The sequence below is a fragment of the Candida parapsilosis genome, contig 006110, assembly GCF_000182765.1.
Source record: "Candida parapsilosis strain CDC317 annotated contig 006110".
Taxonomy (NCBI): domain Eukaryota; kingdom Fungi; phylum Ascomycota; class Pichiomycetes; order Serinales; family Debaryomycetaceae; genus Lodderomyces; species Lodderomyces parapsilosis.
The window spans coordinates 583,603-597,436 of NW_023503284.1; the positions used below are offsets into that span (position 1 = coordinate 583,603).

Sequence of the window (13,834 nt, forward strand, 5' to 3'; positions counted from 1 at the left end):
TTCAGGCGGCTCAAACATATACTCGCTTTAGTAGAGTTAACCGAGATACTACTTCCACCCACGGGACCTTCGCTTAACACAACCATTTGCAACAACATCCCTTAGCACATATCATACATATCAATAATCCGAAAATCGTTATTGATACCACATCAAATGTTTCAATCTAGCTACTGACGTCACATTATTTTCTTTTCGAATGCCGTTCATTGCCGACTACATGGATCACATTACATAGAATTCGACATTTTGCTCTCTAAAGTTTGCTTTGTGTCAGATTTGAATTTTGACATGTTGGTTATTTTGTGTAAGTCATTACGAGAACTCCGTCATATATGAACAACGGAAAAATCGTTAGCGCCGCTAGCACGGAAAAAGGAAACCTATACTGATACGAATCACATTTGGCCAGAAGTGTTTACACAGTCAAGACGTTGAAAGGATAGCAATCAAGTGTAGCATCGACAATGAGGGGTCTCCTAAGTGAGGAGAGAGTGATGGAACTTCATCTGTTGTATGTATCTAGCCTCAAACCAACAATTAGAAGTTTTGGTTGATATTGCTATTCTTGCTGCAAGTGTGGAAATAACTGGCAACCGCGGAGATTCCGAGATTTAGAAGGTGAAGATGATCCCGAGGCTATGCCATTATACACAAACAACAGTACAGAAGCTTTTTAACAATTGCACTGAGTAGCCGTGCTATCGTCTATGCATTAGATCTTTTCAACACAAAGTTTGGCACAACGCCAAAAGAGAAACAGAAGACAATGGAGTGAGATGTATGTTAATCTAATTTTAGAAAATTACAACGATTGGCTAGCTGAAACAGGATTTGTCAAATTAAACATTGCCCGAGGTAAAAGCATAGCCTTGGATGGTTAAAACTTTTCCACTTCTTTTTTGAGACCGCAAACCATGTATTCTATTTTTAGAGTACTTTTTGCTTATTGCTAGTGCCCTGGAATGATTATTTTTTTGTCATTTGCAGCTACAGTTACTTTATAAATAATCACTGAATTCACTGAGGAGTCTGTCACTTTGTAATATCCGAACTGAGTAAGATCTACAATACTTGCGAAAAATGAGGTTCATCAATAACGTATCTGCTACTGCTTTGTTATCAGCTATTTTACAATTAGGCTCAACGGTTGCAACCGACTCATCGTCAGGAAGCTTGAAAATCGATTTCAATGTGAAAAGAGAAGTACCGAAAGGAGACATTGTCAAACGTGATGACCCGGAAGGAGCAGTGGTGATGAAATTAATGAATCACAAAACTCTCTACATTGCTGAGTTGTATATTGGTTCAAATGAAGATAAAGTTCATGTGCACGTTGATACTGGAAGCTCAGATCTTTGGGTGCCTGCAAGTGATGTTACATGTTCAAAGGAAAATCCACTTGCTGCTCTTGGGGAAGGGGATGATGATGATGATGATGATGAGAATTCAGGCGAGGGAGAACAGCCATCAGAGACGCAAGGTGGTCCCTCAAGAGGCAATAAACGTGACGAGGGCCAAATCTACAGCTCGTTATACCCCTCAGGCCACCCACAAACCACCAATCTTCCAGGAGCTGGAAACCCTGGCTTTATCTCTAATTCTAGCAATACGGCAGCAGGAGAGTCCCAATCAAGTGAATCACTTACTTGCACGGCACATGGTTCATTCAATACGGAGGCATCCGATACTTTTGAGACGAACAATACGATACCATTCTATGCTGCCTACGGTGACGGAACCTATGCGTTTGGTGACTGGGGCCAAGACACCATCAAAATTGGTAACGCGTCAGTACATAATGCTAGTTTTGCAATTGCAAATGCAACATCAAATGACATTGGGGTATTTGGTATCGGGTTACGTGGTTTGGAATCTACTTCACTGTTTGGTTACTTTTACGATAGTTTACCATATAAAATGAAGTCCAATGGGGTGATTAACAAAGTTTTATACTCGTTGTACTTGAACGATATCAACGCTAGTACCGGTTCTGTGTTGTTTGGTGCTATTGACCATGCTAAACATGAAGGTCATTTGGAGACATTGCCGGTGGTGAAAGGAAGAGACGGTACATTTTCGGATTTGGCAGTTGAACTCAAGCATGTCGCACTCAACCACGAAGGAGATAAAGAACTCATTTTACAAAACTCAACCATTGTCATACTTGACTCTGGATCAACGATATCATACTTGACGCTGCACCAAGTGAAATCTTTGGGCGAGGCTCTCGATGGTGAATTTATTGAACTGCAAGGAGCCTTCAAAGTTGACTGTGAATTACAAAACTCAAACTCAACAATGGATTTCACTTTTGGAAACAGTGACATCCATGTCCCACTTTCTGAATTGATCATGCCAGAGAATGAAACATCATGTTATTTAGGAATCTTACCATCCCAAAAAGAAGGAAATGAGACTGAAACTGCATTGTTTGGAGACAACATATTGAGAAGCGCCTATATCGTTTACGATTTGGAAGACTTGCAAGTCCAAATTGCGCAAGCTCGTTATACCGATGAAGAAGATATTAGAGTTGTTGGGGGAAAAGAGTCAACGAGTGGAAGCACCGGATCGAACTCATCCTCGAATGGAACTACATCTGGTGGAGTTGGCTCTTCGTCATCGACTGAGCATGCCAATAGTGGGTTCTCGATTTACAATTTGCCTTGGGTTTCTGTACTTGCCGGATTGGCCACTTCATTGGCCTTGGTTTAGATTGCTAGCTAACTGAAAGAGCTTTGCTACATAAACAGTTTTACATGCTGTTGCTATCTCATTGTATTGTATAAATAGAAAACTTTTGTCAACACGCTTTTACTTTCTTTGATATTCGAGAATTGGTTCGCTGGCTCTATATATGAAGCAAGATTCCTACAAGTGGAATTCAGCTGACGAGATCTTGCAGTGCTAACTCCAGCCACGAGAACCTTCTGTTGTAGCCAGAGATTGCACGTCAGATCTTTGCTCAAATAAAGTTACCAGTGCGAAAATCAAAGTACTAATTACGAAGCTAAGCCCAGTTTATCGCAACCCCCTGAAAATTTGTCAATAAAATTCGAACATCACACTTCTCACACTTGAGATGCGCGACTGTTGGGGTAGCACAAAAGCTATAAAACTTAGTGGAAGTAAATTGGAAAAACCTTAGTTTTAGTGGCACAATGTGGCATATTATTTTAAGGTCGTTGTTAACTTTGATATCGTTCTTTTACGAACAACGGTTGTGGCAAAGTGAAAAGAAAAGAGAAGGGAATGAGTGTTTACCGTACCAAAAAAAAAAAAACACAATGATTGGGAGACATATGCACTTCCATTCTTGGAGGACAAAACTTTGACACCCATGACACTCTTTCTTTGTGCAACACCTTGTAAATAATCCGTTTTAACGAAAAAAATACGTTAACTCCGGTTGGGTAGCCAAAAAAGTGCAATTTACAAATTAAAATTAAAACAATCATACCCTGCGGAAATACCAAAGCAAGTATCAAAGAAGGAGAATAATCCGTTATACACTCAGAGTGCGGTGTGGGATAATAGCTCACAATTTTTGAAACTATCGTGGCAAGATGAATTGACAAATGCAAATTTGCAAAAAAACACGAATGTTGAACAAAGGGAACTGGAAGAACCTTTGAAGCATAACCAGCTCACAGTGGAGAGCTTCTAGGGTGAGATACAGCTTAATGAGACAATCACTATCGACTTTGTAAGGATCAGAAGGAATCCTCTCTATATTGGTTTAAATCTTAATGTTGCCGTTTCGTATCCAATCGAATGGTTTCTTTACAGTTACACAAAGAAATTTGTCATTGCTTGAAACATTTGTGGGGAGGCCCACTTTTTAGGGCTAACATTGCGAGAATATTTTGTCATCATAGAAGTATAACCTTCGAACAAATGCACTTGAAGAACGCCTCCAAATGAATGTGACGTAAATGTGTGAAATTTCATCGCAAAACCGCATCTATTTTTGGAACAATCCCATTACAATTCGTACAAATAGCAACCAAATGTACAGGTTCCTCCTGTAACAACCTCTTGTTAGAGTTCATTTTGTAACCGGATTTATTGTTTGCGGTCTTCATTTCAGACACCCGCTAAAAAATGTGTTGACAGCAGAGCAACCTTTGGGCTTTGCAATTTTTGCAGACATACAAATATCCACGTAAGTATGCCGGTTCCTCAATCATTAGAAATCTAGTTAGAAATTCATCGAGTATTCCAACAAAATGAAATTCACCAACATTGTGCTTGCTACTTTATTTTCAACATCCACAGTAACAGCTAATCAGGCTACAGGAAGTTTCAAGATTGATTTCAATGTTGAGAGAAGTGAACCACGTTTCGTTAAACGTACTGATGTAGAGGGAACCGTGTTGATGGAATTAAGCAACCAGAAAATTCTTTACGTAGCTGAGTTGCAACTTGGATCAAATCACGATGATGTTGTTGTGCATGTTGATACTGGAAGTGCTGACCTTTGGGTACCTGCAACCGATGTAAATTGCACAAAGGAAAATCCGTTTGCTGCACTTCTTCAAGGACAAGCCGGCAATAACAACAACAACACTGAACAATCATCAAAGTCAGTAGCTACCTCAAGAAGAAACAAACGCGCCGATGATCAAGTCTACAGCGCATTGAATTCTTCAGATGAGCCATTACCCACTAATGTTCCAGAAGTTGGAAATACGGGTGTTGAGTCCAATTCAAGCTCCGCTGGTGATAATACCCAACCAGTGGCTTCCAATACTTGTATAGCACTTGGTGCATTCAACACGGAAGCTTCTGAGACTTTTGAAAACAACGGGACAAATCCATTCATGACTTTATATGGTGATGGCGACTATGCGCTTGGAGTGTGGGTTAGAGATACAATCAAAATTGGCAACGTTTCCATATCTGATGTCACTTTCGCTGTTGCCAACAGAACCTCCAATGTTATGGGTGTATTGGGTATCGGATTACGTGGTTTGGAAGCTACTTCGCAACTTGGATACGTGTACGACAATTTACCTTACAAAATGAAGGCAGATGGGGTGATTAACAAAGTCTTGTACTCGTTATATTTGAACGAAGCCGATGCTAAAAGTGGCTCTGTTTTATTTGGTGCCATTGATCATGCTAAATACAAAGAAAATTTAGAGACAATACCTATCGTTGAGGGTAGAGATGGTACGTTGCTGGATTTCAGCGTTGAGCTCAAACAAATCTCACTAAGCCGTGATGGAAATTCAGACGACTTGTTGCAAAACTCAACTAATGTTATACTTGATTCTGGATCAACAGTGTCATACTTGTTGCCACATCAGTTGGAAGCAGTGGGTCAAGCTTTTGATGGCGAATTGAGTGATGGGAAATATAAAGTTGACTGTGAATTGCTAAACTCAAACTCAACGTTGGACCTCACATTCGGAAGCAAGATCATCAACGTTCCAGTTTCGAAATTGATCTTGCCCCAAAATGAAACATCGTGCTATTTGGGAATTTTGCCACAGCCACAAGAACAAAATCAAAAAACATATGCATTATTTGGAGACAACATCTTGAGAAGCGCTTATATAGTCTATGACTTGGAAGACTTGCAAGTCCAAATTGCGCAAGCTCGTTATACCGATGAAGAAGATATTAGAGTTGTTGGGGGAAAAGAGTCAACTAGAGGAGCCAGCGGAACAAACTCAACTTCAAATGGAACTGATTCTGGTGATTCTGGTATCGTTGCGCCAAATGAGCAGGAAAGTGGTGGAGACAGTGTATACAAATCGTCGTGGATTTTCGTACTCTCTGGGTTGATCATCCCATTGTGTTTGGTTTAAACTGTCGTTGTGGACTAACGTCGTTTCGGTTATTTTGTTTAGAAAAAAAAAGACTTTCTGTTTCTGGTGCTTGTTTAGTTAAACGACAATTGGGTATAAACTAGTCTAATTGTGTACAAAAAGTTTAAGAAACAATTTGTGATTGTTATCAACGCCTTCGCTGAATCTTTATCGAACGTAGCCTTAGTTCAATATTATATATTGGAAGAAAAAAATTGTTTGCAACCAATTTGTATGCGCAGAGTATTGTCTAACGTGAGCACCACTCTCTCATGCAATGTTTATAGACATCAATTCACCAATCCTATCGTAATTCGTCCAATAACTTTTACATCTAGTTGAACTCACATTGAAGTTACGCTCTACTTCAACAACGAGAGATTCACCTACATTCGAGTCAAAGTCAAATCTTTATTCAATCACTATACAATCAAGCTTTTACAATTGACCAGAGTTGTCGACGGTAATCTTCTTTGAAGTGGCACCGCTTCCTGAACCGTAAGATTCAATCTTCTTGACGATATCGAAACCATCAGTGACTTCACCAAAGACAACGTGCTTACCATCCAACCATGGGCATGGGACAGTAGTAACAAAGAATTGAGATCCGTTGGTGTTTGGACCAGCATTGGCCATTGACAACAAACCTGGTCTGTCGTGCTTCTTGGTGAAATTTTCATCAGCAAACTTGGTACCATAAATGGACTTACCACCAGTTCCGTTGAAGTTGGTGAAATCACCACCTTGCAACATAAAGTTTGGAATAACACGGTGGAAAATAGAACCTTTGTAACCAAAACCCTTTTCACCAGTGGCTAAAGCTCTGAAATTTTCAGCGGTTTTTGGGACAACATCGTCATACAACTTGAAGGTGATTCTACCCAATGGTTGGCCATCAGCCGAGACATCAAAAAATACGTTAGACATGGTTTATAATTGATCAATTGAGTTGGAATTGGGTTTTCAGGAAAAGAAAGGATGTAAGAAAAAAGTGGAAATTCAATGGCGTATATAAAGAAATTTAGATTCGGCGTTGGCAAAGTCTTCTTTGCCAATAAAAGACACTGGTGTCGGAATACCTAAAACTTTTCAGACACAAATTCAGATGAGGGATTATATGTTCAAAGTGACACATTCCTATAGCTCGTAATGGGACAATCCCACACAAGATGGAGGAGGTGCTTATAGAATGTCTCTCATGCCAAGTACTGGTAGTTTCATATCACCTGGTTTTGAAACGTGTCAATGCCTCGTTATATCCCATCGCTTATGATAGTTGCACCCACGCAGTCGCAATTTCAAAAAATTGTCTGTCGGACTATGTGCAGGTCGGAGTGCGTGTGTTTCGGTCTAATTTTTCCTTTCATATAGTTGCGGTTATTATTGTAACCCCAACACAAAATGCAGACTCGGCCTCCAGTTTACGTAATTATGAGAACTCCATAGAATCAAAATCAATTTCCGACAGACACTTTTATTTTTAGCTTTCTCCACCCACAAAAAAAAAGTCCCTCTCTTGTCTATCACCCCCTTAAAAGTCATGGCTTTTTGTAAAGAAACGTGGCATCTACCAACAAAAAGGGTCAGTTTTTACGGATTTCTGATCCCATGGCGTGATTGAAGGGCTTGGAAAACTGAGCTGACTGTTGAAGTATGCATTACAAGGCACTTTAATTATATCGTCAAAGTAGATGATCTTGTGGATATGTGATCAAAATATGAATTTGCAACCAATCTAGAGTAATTTACAAGACTTCAAAAGTTAATTAGTAATCAACTCCATATTTGATGAGATGGTGCTTGTAGTCATCCATATGCTTGAGAGATCTGTACTATTGGCTGATTATATGGATCTTGGTCATCATTGACCAATGAAGGGGCCATTTGTAATAACGAGTTTTAGTGTGTTTTGAAGACGTGCTAGTTGAACGTTCCAACGGTGTTCCCATAGATAACACGCTTTAAAACATGAGCTTGAATAGGGAAGATTTCTTTGAAGTTGTGTGTATTTGATGTAGAATCTCTAACGACAATAACTGACTGGTACAATCAACCATGTCTGCAAACTCCAAATAACAACGATTTTACTGTTACTGATTGTTTCCTGTCCACCTTGTTAGTAGGTCAAACTCCAACACTAGAGGGTAAGGAGCTGATATCTACTCGAGTATAAATATAGTCCTCGGAACATCATATGTTTCCTATATATATTTCTCCTACAATTTAGCCAATACTGTTTCATAACCAGACTTGTCCACTTTTCTCTCAGTTTCGACTCCAAGATACTCGACATTTCTTGTTTTTGTATCAATAACGGTAGCATATCTCTTGTTTCTTGAAAACCCATTGACATCAGTAGCCAAGTCATGCTTACGACTGAAACCATCAACATCATTGGCAAAGACAACCTTTGGCATAATTCCTTTCGAGTTATCATCAACATTGTAAAATTGCTTGACCAAGACTTTACCCCAACTGTTGACAACAAATGGATCGTTGGAAGCCAAGATTATAACTGCGCCAATTCCCTTTGATCCTAATGATGCCAAGTTTTGCAAATACGGTGGAACATGAACTTCACCACATGTTGGGGTCCATGCACCTGGTACAGAGACGATAAGCAACTTGGGCTGGTTTGTTGTTGAAAGAAACGAAATTACCTCGTCAAGCTTGAGTTGAAGTGGTTGTTGACAGACCAATGGGTCAATGAGTCTGGTATCATCCGTGTTTATTGGGATATAGGCAAACTTCACACCTTCCGGGAAAGGTGAGCCTTGCGCGAAAGTCATTTCTTGGGTGTGATGGAGTGTAGGAAAGAGAGATTGGTTTTGATGGATATCCCAAAATTTTATTTGATTTTCTGGGGCAAGACCGCTCGGCTAAATCCGCATTTTCCTGTTGGTCTAAATAGAGGACAGGTAAAACAACAATGACGACATGGTATCAAAACATTAACTATAAAACTAAACAAGCTCCACAAAGGAGCTATAGCGAACTAACTACTTTCTTTAGGCTTTGGTGTGTGCTGGCGGTGGTCCTTCAGGACGCGAGAATTCCTCACCTGCGACATCATACTCTTGTTCTCTTGAGTAATAACCTTGTTGTGCCGCACCACCACTGCTAGGTCCATAATTGCCATAGCCTCCATTTCCATAATTGTTGTACCCACCAGTTTGATAAGTTTGAGGTTGTTCAGGTGGCACGTAACTCTGTTGTGGTTGTTGATTTTGGTAGTACTGCTGATTCAGTTGCTGTTGTGGGTAGTAAACACTGGTCTTTGATCTTCTTCTTCTTAAACAAAATATAAGCAATATCAAAAGTAATGGAATTATGAGCAATAGCCACAAAAACCATCTGTACCTGTGCCAACCCCTGTTGTTATTGTAGTAGTATGGGTAATATACTCTCTTGATGAGTTCAAGGGTGTTAGTGGTATCTTTCTTCGGAACAATCATGGTTGAATGAATGAATGAAAGCAAAAAGGAAATGAAAGAAAAATAGAAGAAAGGTATGGAAGGATGCCAGTGGTTATATATATATTTGTATAGCCAAGAAAATGAAGTAGGTCCCTCTTTTTTTTTGTGTTGCAACAAGTTTTACAATTTTTGGAATTTTATTTGACGCCATATAAGCAATTTTTAAATAGATAATCTTATTATTAGACTACAACAAGAGCGATACCTAGATGTTACTGGAGGAGAAAAAGGGCTACTTCGACAATATATGTATTTGTAGTTACTGAGTCTAAGTGAGGGCTACTCCTTATTATTAAGGTTATATTCTATAAAATCATTTGTGTCATTCTTTGTAATTCTTCAAGAGGCTGAGACCGCGTCATCATCAAATACGAAAAAAAACAACAAAAAGCCACTTCTTTTTCATTCGTTACTCAAACCTATACTAAGAAAATATCTTACAATGAAAAGTAGTACTCTCATATATATATGTACATCGAGGTACTTCACTCTCTTCTTTAATGATGAACAGTCTAGATAATCTTTGAATGTAACTTTTTTTTTTGCATCAATTTGAAATAAAAATGCAACAAATGTGATAAGTAAGCACTTATTTTGACTAAAGCTCCCCCAACATCTTTAGTATTAGACACTGGGCTCTACACTGTTTCTAATAAACTCTTCACATTGTAATGTAATAAACTCTTCTCTGAAGCTGTTTTCTTGATAACCCTTTTGAACCATGGTCTCTATACCTTATTCCCTACCCATAATATTATGCATCAGAACATACCATGCTATTGATTCAGCTAGTCCACAAATTACACCGGTCACCCATCATTCAATCAACCCATTCTAGTTTAAACTACCATACAGCATTCTGTTTGATTCAGTGACGCAGTTAAGTATCTCACGACCATGACCTTTTACGACAATTCTCCTCGACAAAAAAAAAAAATGTTTTGAAACAAACCAAGTACAACAAAGCATATCATATAATTATTGTCCATCACGCTCCCCCATATACCCAAAATTATACTTTTGTTTCCCAAAAACCCCTATATGTCACCTGTATGTCAGTAGAAAGTAATCCTTGGAAAGAATCCGAGGTAACACCAACCCAATCACCACAGAAATCAAGTACTTCCTCCTCCACTTCATCTACATCAACCACCACCACGTCTACACCAATAAAAAAGTCGAGTGCTCCAGGTAATGGGGAGCTACGTCCGTTGAGATTGGCTAGACATAGAGATAGACTATCATCCACTTCCATTTTGTCAACTAGTCCCTCTGGTACTCCAACAACGACAACATCTTTTTCTCCTGATAGACGACCAAGTGCCACAAATGCAACCACCAGCACCACCACTACAGAAGATGGGTTTCAATGTCGCCCTATAAGACTAGGGTCTCATAAAAACGTATCTACCGATGAAGTAAGGAAACCAGAAGCCGATACCACTCCACCGACTGCAGTAGCAAGGAAAAAGTCAATACAGATTAGGAATTTACCAATTAAGCGAAATAGTGAATCAAGTACACATTCGCTAGTCTCGGTGAAAAGTGGCAACAATAGTGATCACAATACTGATAAGGATGACGATATGGTATTTGCAATGTGTGTGGTTGATTTCCATCATCAACGAGGTCCCGAAATACAATGGTGGAGATCAAATTATCATCCTACATACACACCAGATTTATTTCGCAATATACCATTTCAAGCACTACCCGATGGGTCTCACTTATTTGAAGAAACGTTTCTGAACTTCAATCTTGTTTATGATTTTGATCAAGGCAGATCAATTGATGATTTTGACGCATTGAATGAGTTTCAAGGTGATCCTCGACATTTGAAAACCTTGTTTGGATGTTCATGTGTGAGGCAGGTGCGAACTAGTGAATTGTCGGCTGAAGAACGAGAAAGAAATAAAGATATTACTCGATCTATCGTACAGAAAGCAGTGGTTGTCATTGTACGGAAACAACCAATCTTTACCAAAATTAAAGAGAAATTGTCCATCATCACAAAGAGCTATTTTTTGCAAGAAAGTCTCAATAATACAGAAGTGTTGGACCATTTGTTCGACAATTTGAATAGTCAGTTTAAGCTTGTCGATAATGAACTCCACGTTGATCTCGAACAGGAAGAAGAATACTATGTCAATTTGGATCTACGATCGTCAATATTGAAATTTAAAACCAATTTCATGATCATTTTCAAAGCATTATTACTTGAGAAAAAGATTCTTATCTACTCCACTGACAATCTAGAGAGTCTAGCTCAATTTCAAAACAATTTAATTTCATTAATACCCAACCTTATAAACAATTTAGACGATTCAGGATGTCCCCTCATTGATTACATTGAAACAAATGGACCATTACAGAAACCACAATCATTAATATCCAATAGTCGAGCATCAATGTTGAGATTTTTCGGACTTCCCTTGCAAATATTCAACACAAAAAACTCGTTTTGGAATCCATATGTACCATTGCAACAATTGAGCGAATTAAAAGTGGATTCATTCATGATTGGGTGCTCCAATTTATTATTTGTCAATCAAGCTACACTATATGGAGTTGATTTATTGATCAATTTGGACACCAATGAAGTCACTTACCCGAAGACCTTATCCACGCCAGAGTTTTTGACATTGACACACCAAGATAAAAAATTTATCCATCATTTAATCAGTACAATTCACCCTGATTCTAAGGATTACATTGGCAATGACGATTACATTCGCTATCAATTTGAAGATTACTTAAACTCGTTACTATCAGTGATGAGGTATCATCAATACGCCACACGGTTCCATCTACCGCCACCAGGATTCGCCTCCGATCATCCAACCGAGGGCGATATTCACGATTTCAATAAATGCTACATACAAACATGGGAAAAGACGGAAAATTTCAACATTTGGCATGCAATGGCTGACGAATTCATTTTTAATTTTATCGACCCAAGTCATGTTGGCCATTCTTTGAAACAACCGGGCTCAATTAATAAAAACATTGCTAATTTTTTCAATTCCTTTGCATTTAAGGCCACCGCAGCTACACCAGCACCAGCTGCAGCTTCAATGACAGCTTCAACAGACGAACCAAAAGCACACAAGTTTATTGTTGAGGATACAGCAAAGAAAGAAAATAATGACGATGAATTAGTTGCTGGATTTGAAAAAGTGGGTGTTTCCCATAGTGATGCTGCTACTGACCCCAAGCCCAAGCCTAGCTGGACAAGTGGGTGGTTCAAAAAGAGATGATTTTATGTAGACGTAGTTTTTTCATAGTGCATTAAACGATTTTCATTCATTCTTTATTGAAAATAGAGAGGAAAAAAAATGTCGATGCTCATCACGTCGGTCCACCTATAACGGCTCTAACATGAAGCATCCATTCCAGCTCCTCCTAGCGAACAAACAGGGGACGCTTTTGTTTGCCGCGGTGCAAAACCATATCTTGGTTTACGATACATACACAGGTGAAATCCGTGGACATTGGTTTGACGACCAACAATCAACTCACAAGAACCATCAATTAGAAAGACGAACAGGTAAACAAATTTCATCGAAAATACAAATCTACAACCATATCAAATGTCTAGCTGTAACTGATTCGCATCTTGTTGCATCTACCGATTCCGATAAATCAGTACTTGTCTTCACCATTGATGATGCCAGTGATAATATCTTGACTTTGAGTAAACGACAACCAATGCCTAAACGACCATACTCCATAACTGTATACAATGGTACTGTGATTGTGGCTGACAAGTTTGGTGATGCGTATTCCGTATCCATTGATCTGAACCCACCAGTAATGGAAAAGGATTTAGTGCCCATCTTGGGTCACGTTAGTATGTTGACTGATGTCGTTGTGGGTGTTCACAACAACAAACCGTTTTTGATTACGAGTGATCGAGATGAACATATTAGAGTTTCAAACTATCCTAAATCGTACGTGATCAAGCTGTTTTTACACGGACATGAGGAATTTGTGTCGCAGCTTTGTTTAGTTGATGATTTACTTGTGTCAGGCGGAGGTGATGATTACATTTTTGTTTGGAATTGGTATTCCGGTTCGTTATTAAGCAAATTTGACTTGAAAGAGGTTGTTGATCCGTACTTGACTGATGCGCATTTACCTCCTGAAAAGTATAGATCTGAAGAATCACCAAAGGAGATTAGTGTTGCCAAGATTGAGCATGTTGAAAAGGGCAATGTCAAATACTTTGTAGTATTGGTTGAACATACTTCGTGTTTGCTCGTGTTGGAGCTTAAAGATAACCAGCTCAATTTGTACAATATTATCAAGTTTGATGAGCCATGCATCACATTTACCGTTGGTGGTGGTGGGATTATATACGCTTCATTAGAGTCGGAATCGGTACTACATTGTTTGAACTTCCCCGATGCAACACCTAAATCCTCAATAATTGACATCAATCTGATTCCAATTGCAGTCACCAACAAATCAGATTATGCCGAGTTTTACCCCGTGACAACTCTACGCAAAAGGAGTGAATACTGAAATCATATTTTTTTT

At 39.0% G+C, this 13,834-nt stretch overlaps 7 protein-coding genes across 7 annotated transcripts; 4 read left to right on the forward strand and 3 right to left on the reverse strand. All coding sequences in view use genetic code 12, as the record gives it.

The window, feature by feature from the left end:
- Positions 1–1,083: 1,083 nt before the first annotated feature.
- On the forward strand, positions 1,084–2,718 carry CPAR2_702720 (pepsin-like aspartic protease; the record flags this gene model as incomplete). Its single annotated transcript, XM_036812041.1, has 1 exon — positions 1,084–2,718. The coding sequence occupies one exon, from the start codon at positions 1,084–1,086 to the stop codon at positions 2,716–2,718; it is 1,635 nt and encodes a 544-aa protein (XP_036668418.1).
- Positions 2,719–4,232: 1,514 nt separating this feature from the next.
- CPAR2_702730 (pepsin-like aspartic protease) lies at positions 4,233–5,819 on the forward strand (the record flags this gene model as incomplete). Its single annotated transcript, XM_036812042.1, has 1 exon — positions 4,233–5,819. One exon carries the CDS (start codon positions 4,233–4,235, stop codon positions 5,817–5,819), a length of 1,587 nt encoding a protein of 528 aa, XP_036668419.1.
- Positions 5,820–6,257: 438 nt separating this feature from the next.
- Positions 6,258–6,746, reverse strand: CYP1 (peptidylprolyl isomerase; the record flags this gene model as incomplete). Its single annotated transcript, XM_036812043.1, has 1 exon — positions 6,258–6,746. The coding sequence occupies one exon, from the start codon at positions 6,744–6,746 to the stop codon at positions 6,258–6,260; it is 489 nt and encodes a 162-aa protein (XP_036668420.1).
- Positions 6,747–8,035: 1,289 nt separating this feature from the next.
- On the reverse strand, positions 8,036–8,608 carry AHP2 (Ahp2p; the record flags this gene model as incomplete). The annotated part of the gene is made up of 1 exon (XM_036812044.1): positions 8,036–8,608. The coding sequence occupies one exon, from the start codon at positions 8,606–8,608 to the stop codon at positions 8,036–8,038; it is 573 nt and encodes a 190-aa protein (XP_036668421.1).
- Positions 8,609–8,827: 219 nt separating this feature from the next.
- CPAR2_702760 (uncharacterized protein) lies at positions 8,828–9,274 on the reverse strand (the record flags this gene model as incomplete). The annotated part of the gene is made up of 1 exon (XM_036812046.1): positions 8,828–9,274. The coding sequence occupies one exon, from the start codon at positions 9,272–9,274 to the stop codon at positions 8,828–8,830; it is 447 nt and encodes a 148-aa protein (XP_036668422.1).
- A 1,073-nt stretch (positions 9,275–10,347) lies between these two features.
- On the forward strand, positions 10,348–12,552 carry CPAR2_702770 (uncharacterized protein; the record flags this gene model as incomplete). Its single annotated transcript, XM_036812047.1, has 1 exon — positions 10,348–12,552. One exon carries the CDS (start codon positions 10,348–10,350, stop codon positions 12,550–12,552), a length of 2,205 nt encoding a protein of 734 aa, XP_036668423.1.
- A 121-nt stretch (positions 12,553–12,673) lies between these two features.
- CPAR2_702780 (uncharacterized protein) lies at positions 12,674–13,819 on the forward strand (the record flags this gene model as incomplete). Its single annotated transcript, XM_036812048.1, has 1 exon — positions 12,674–13,819. One exon carries the CDS (start codon positions 12,674–12,676, stop codon positions 13,817–13,819), a length of 1,146 nt encoding a protein of 381 aa, XP_036668424.1.
- Positions 13,820–13,834: the final 15 nt, after the last annotated feature.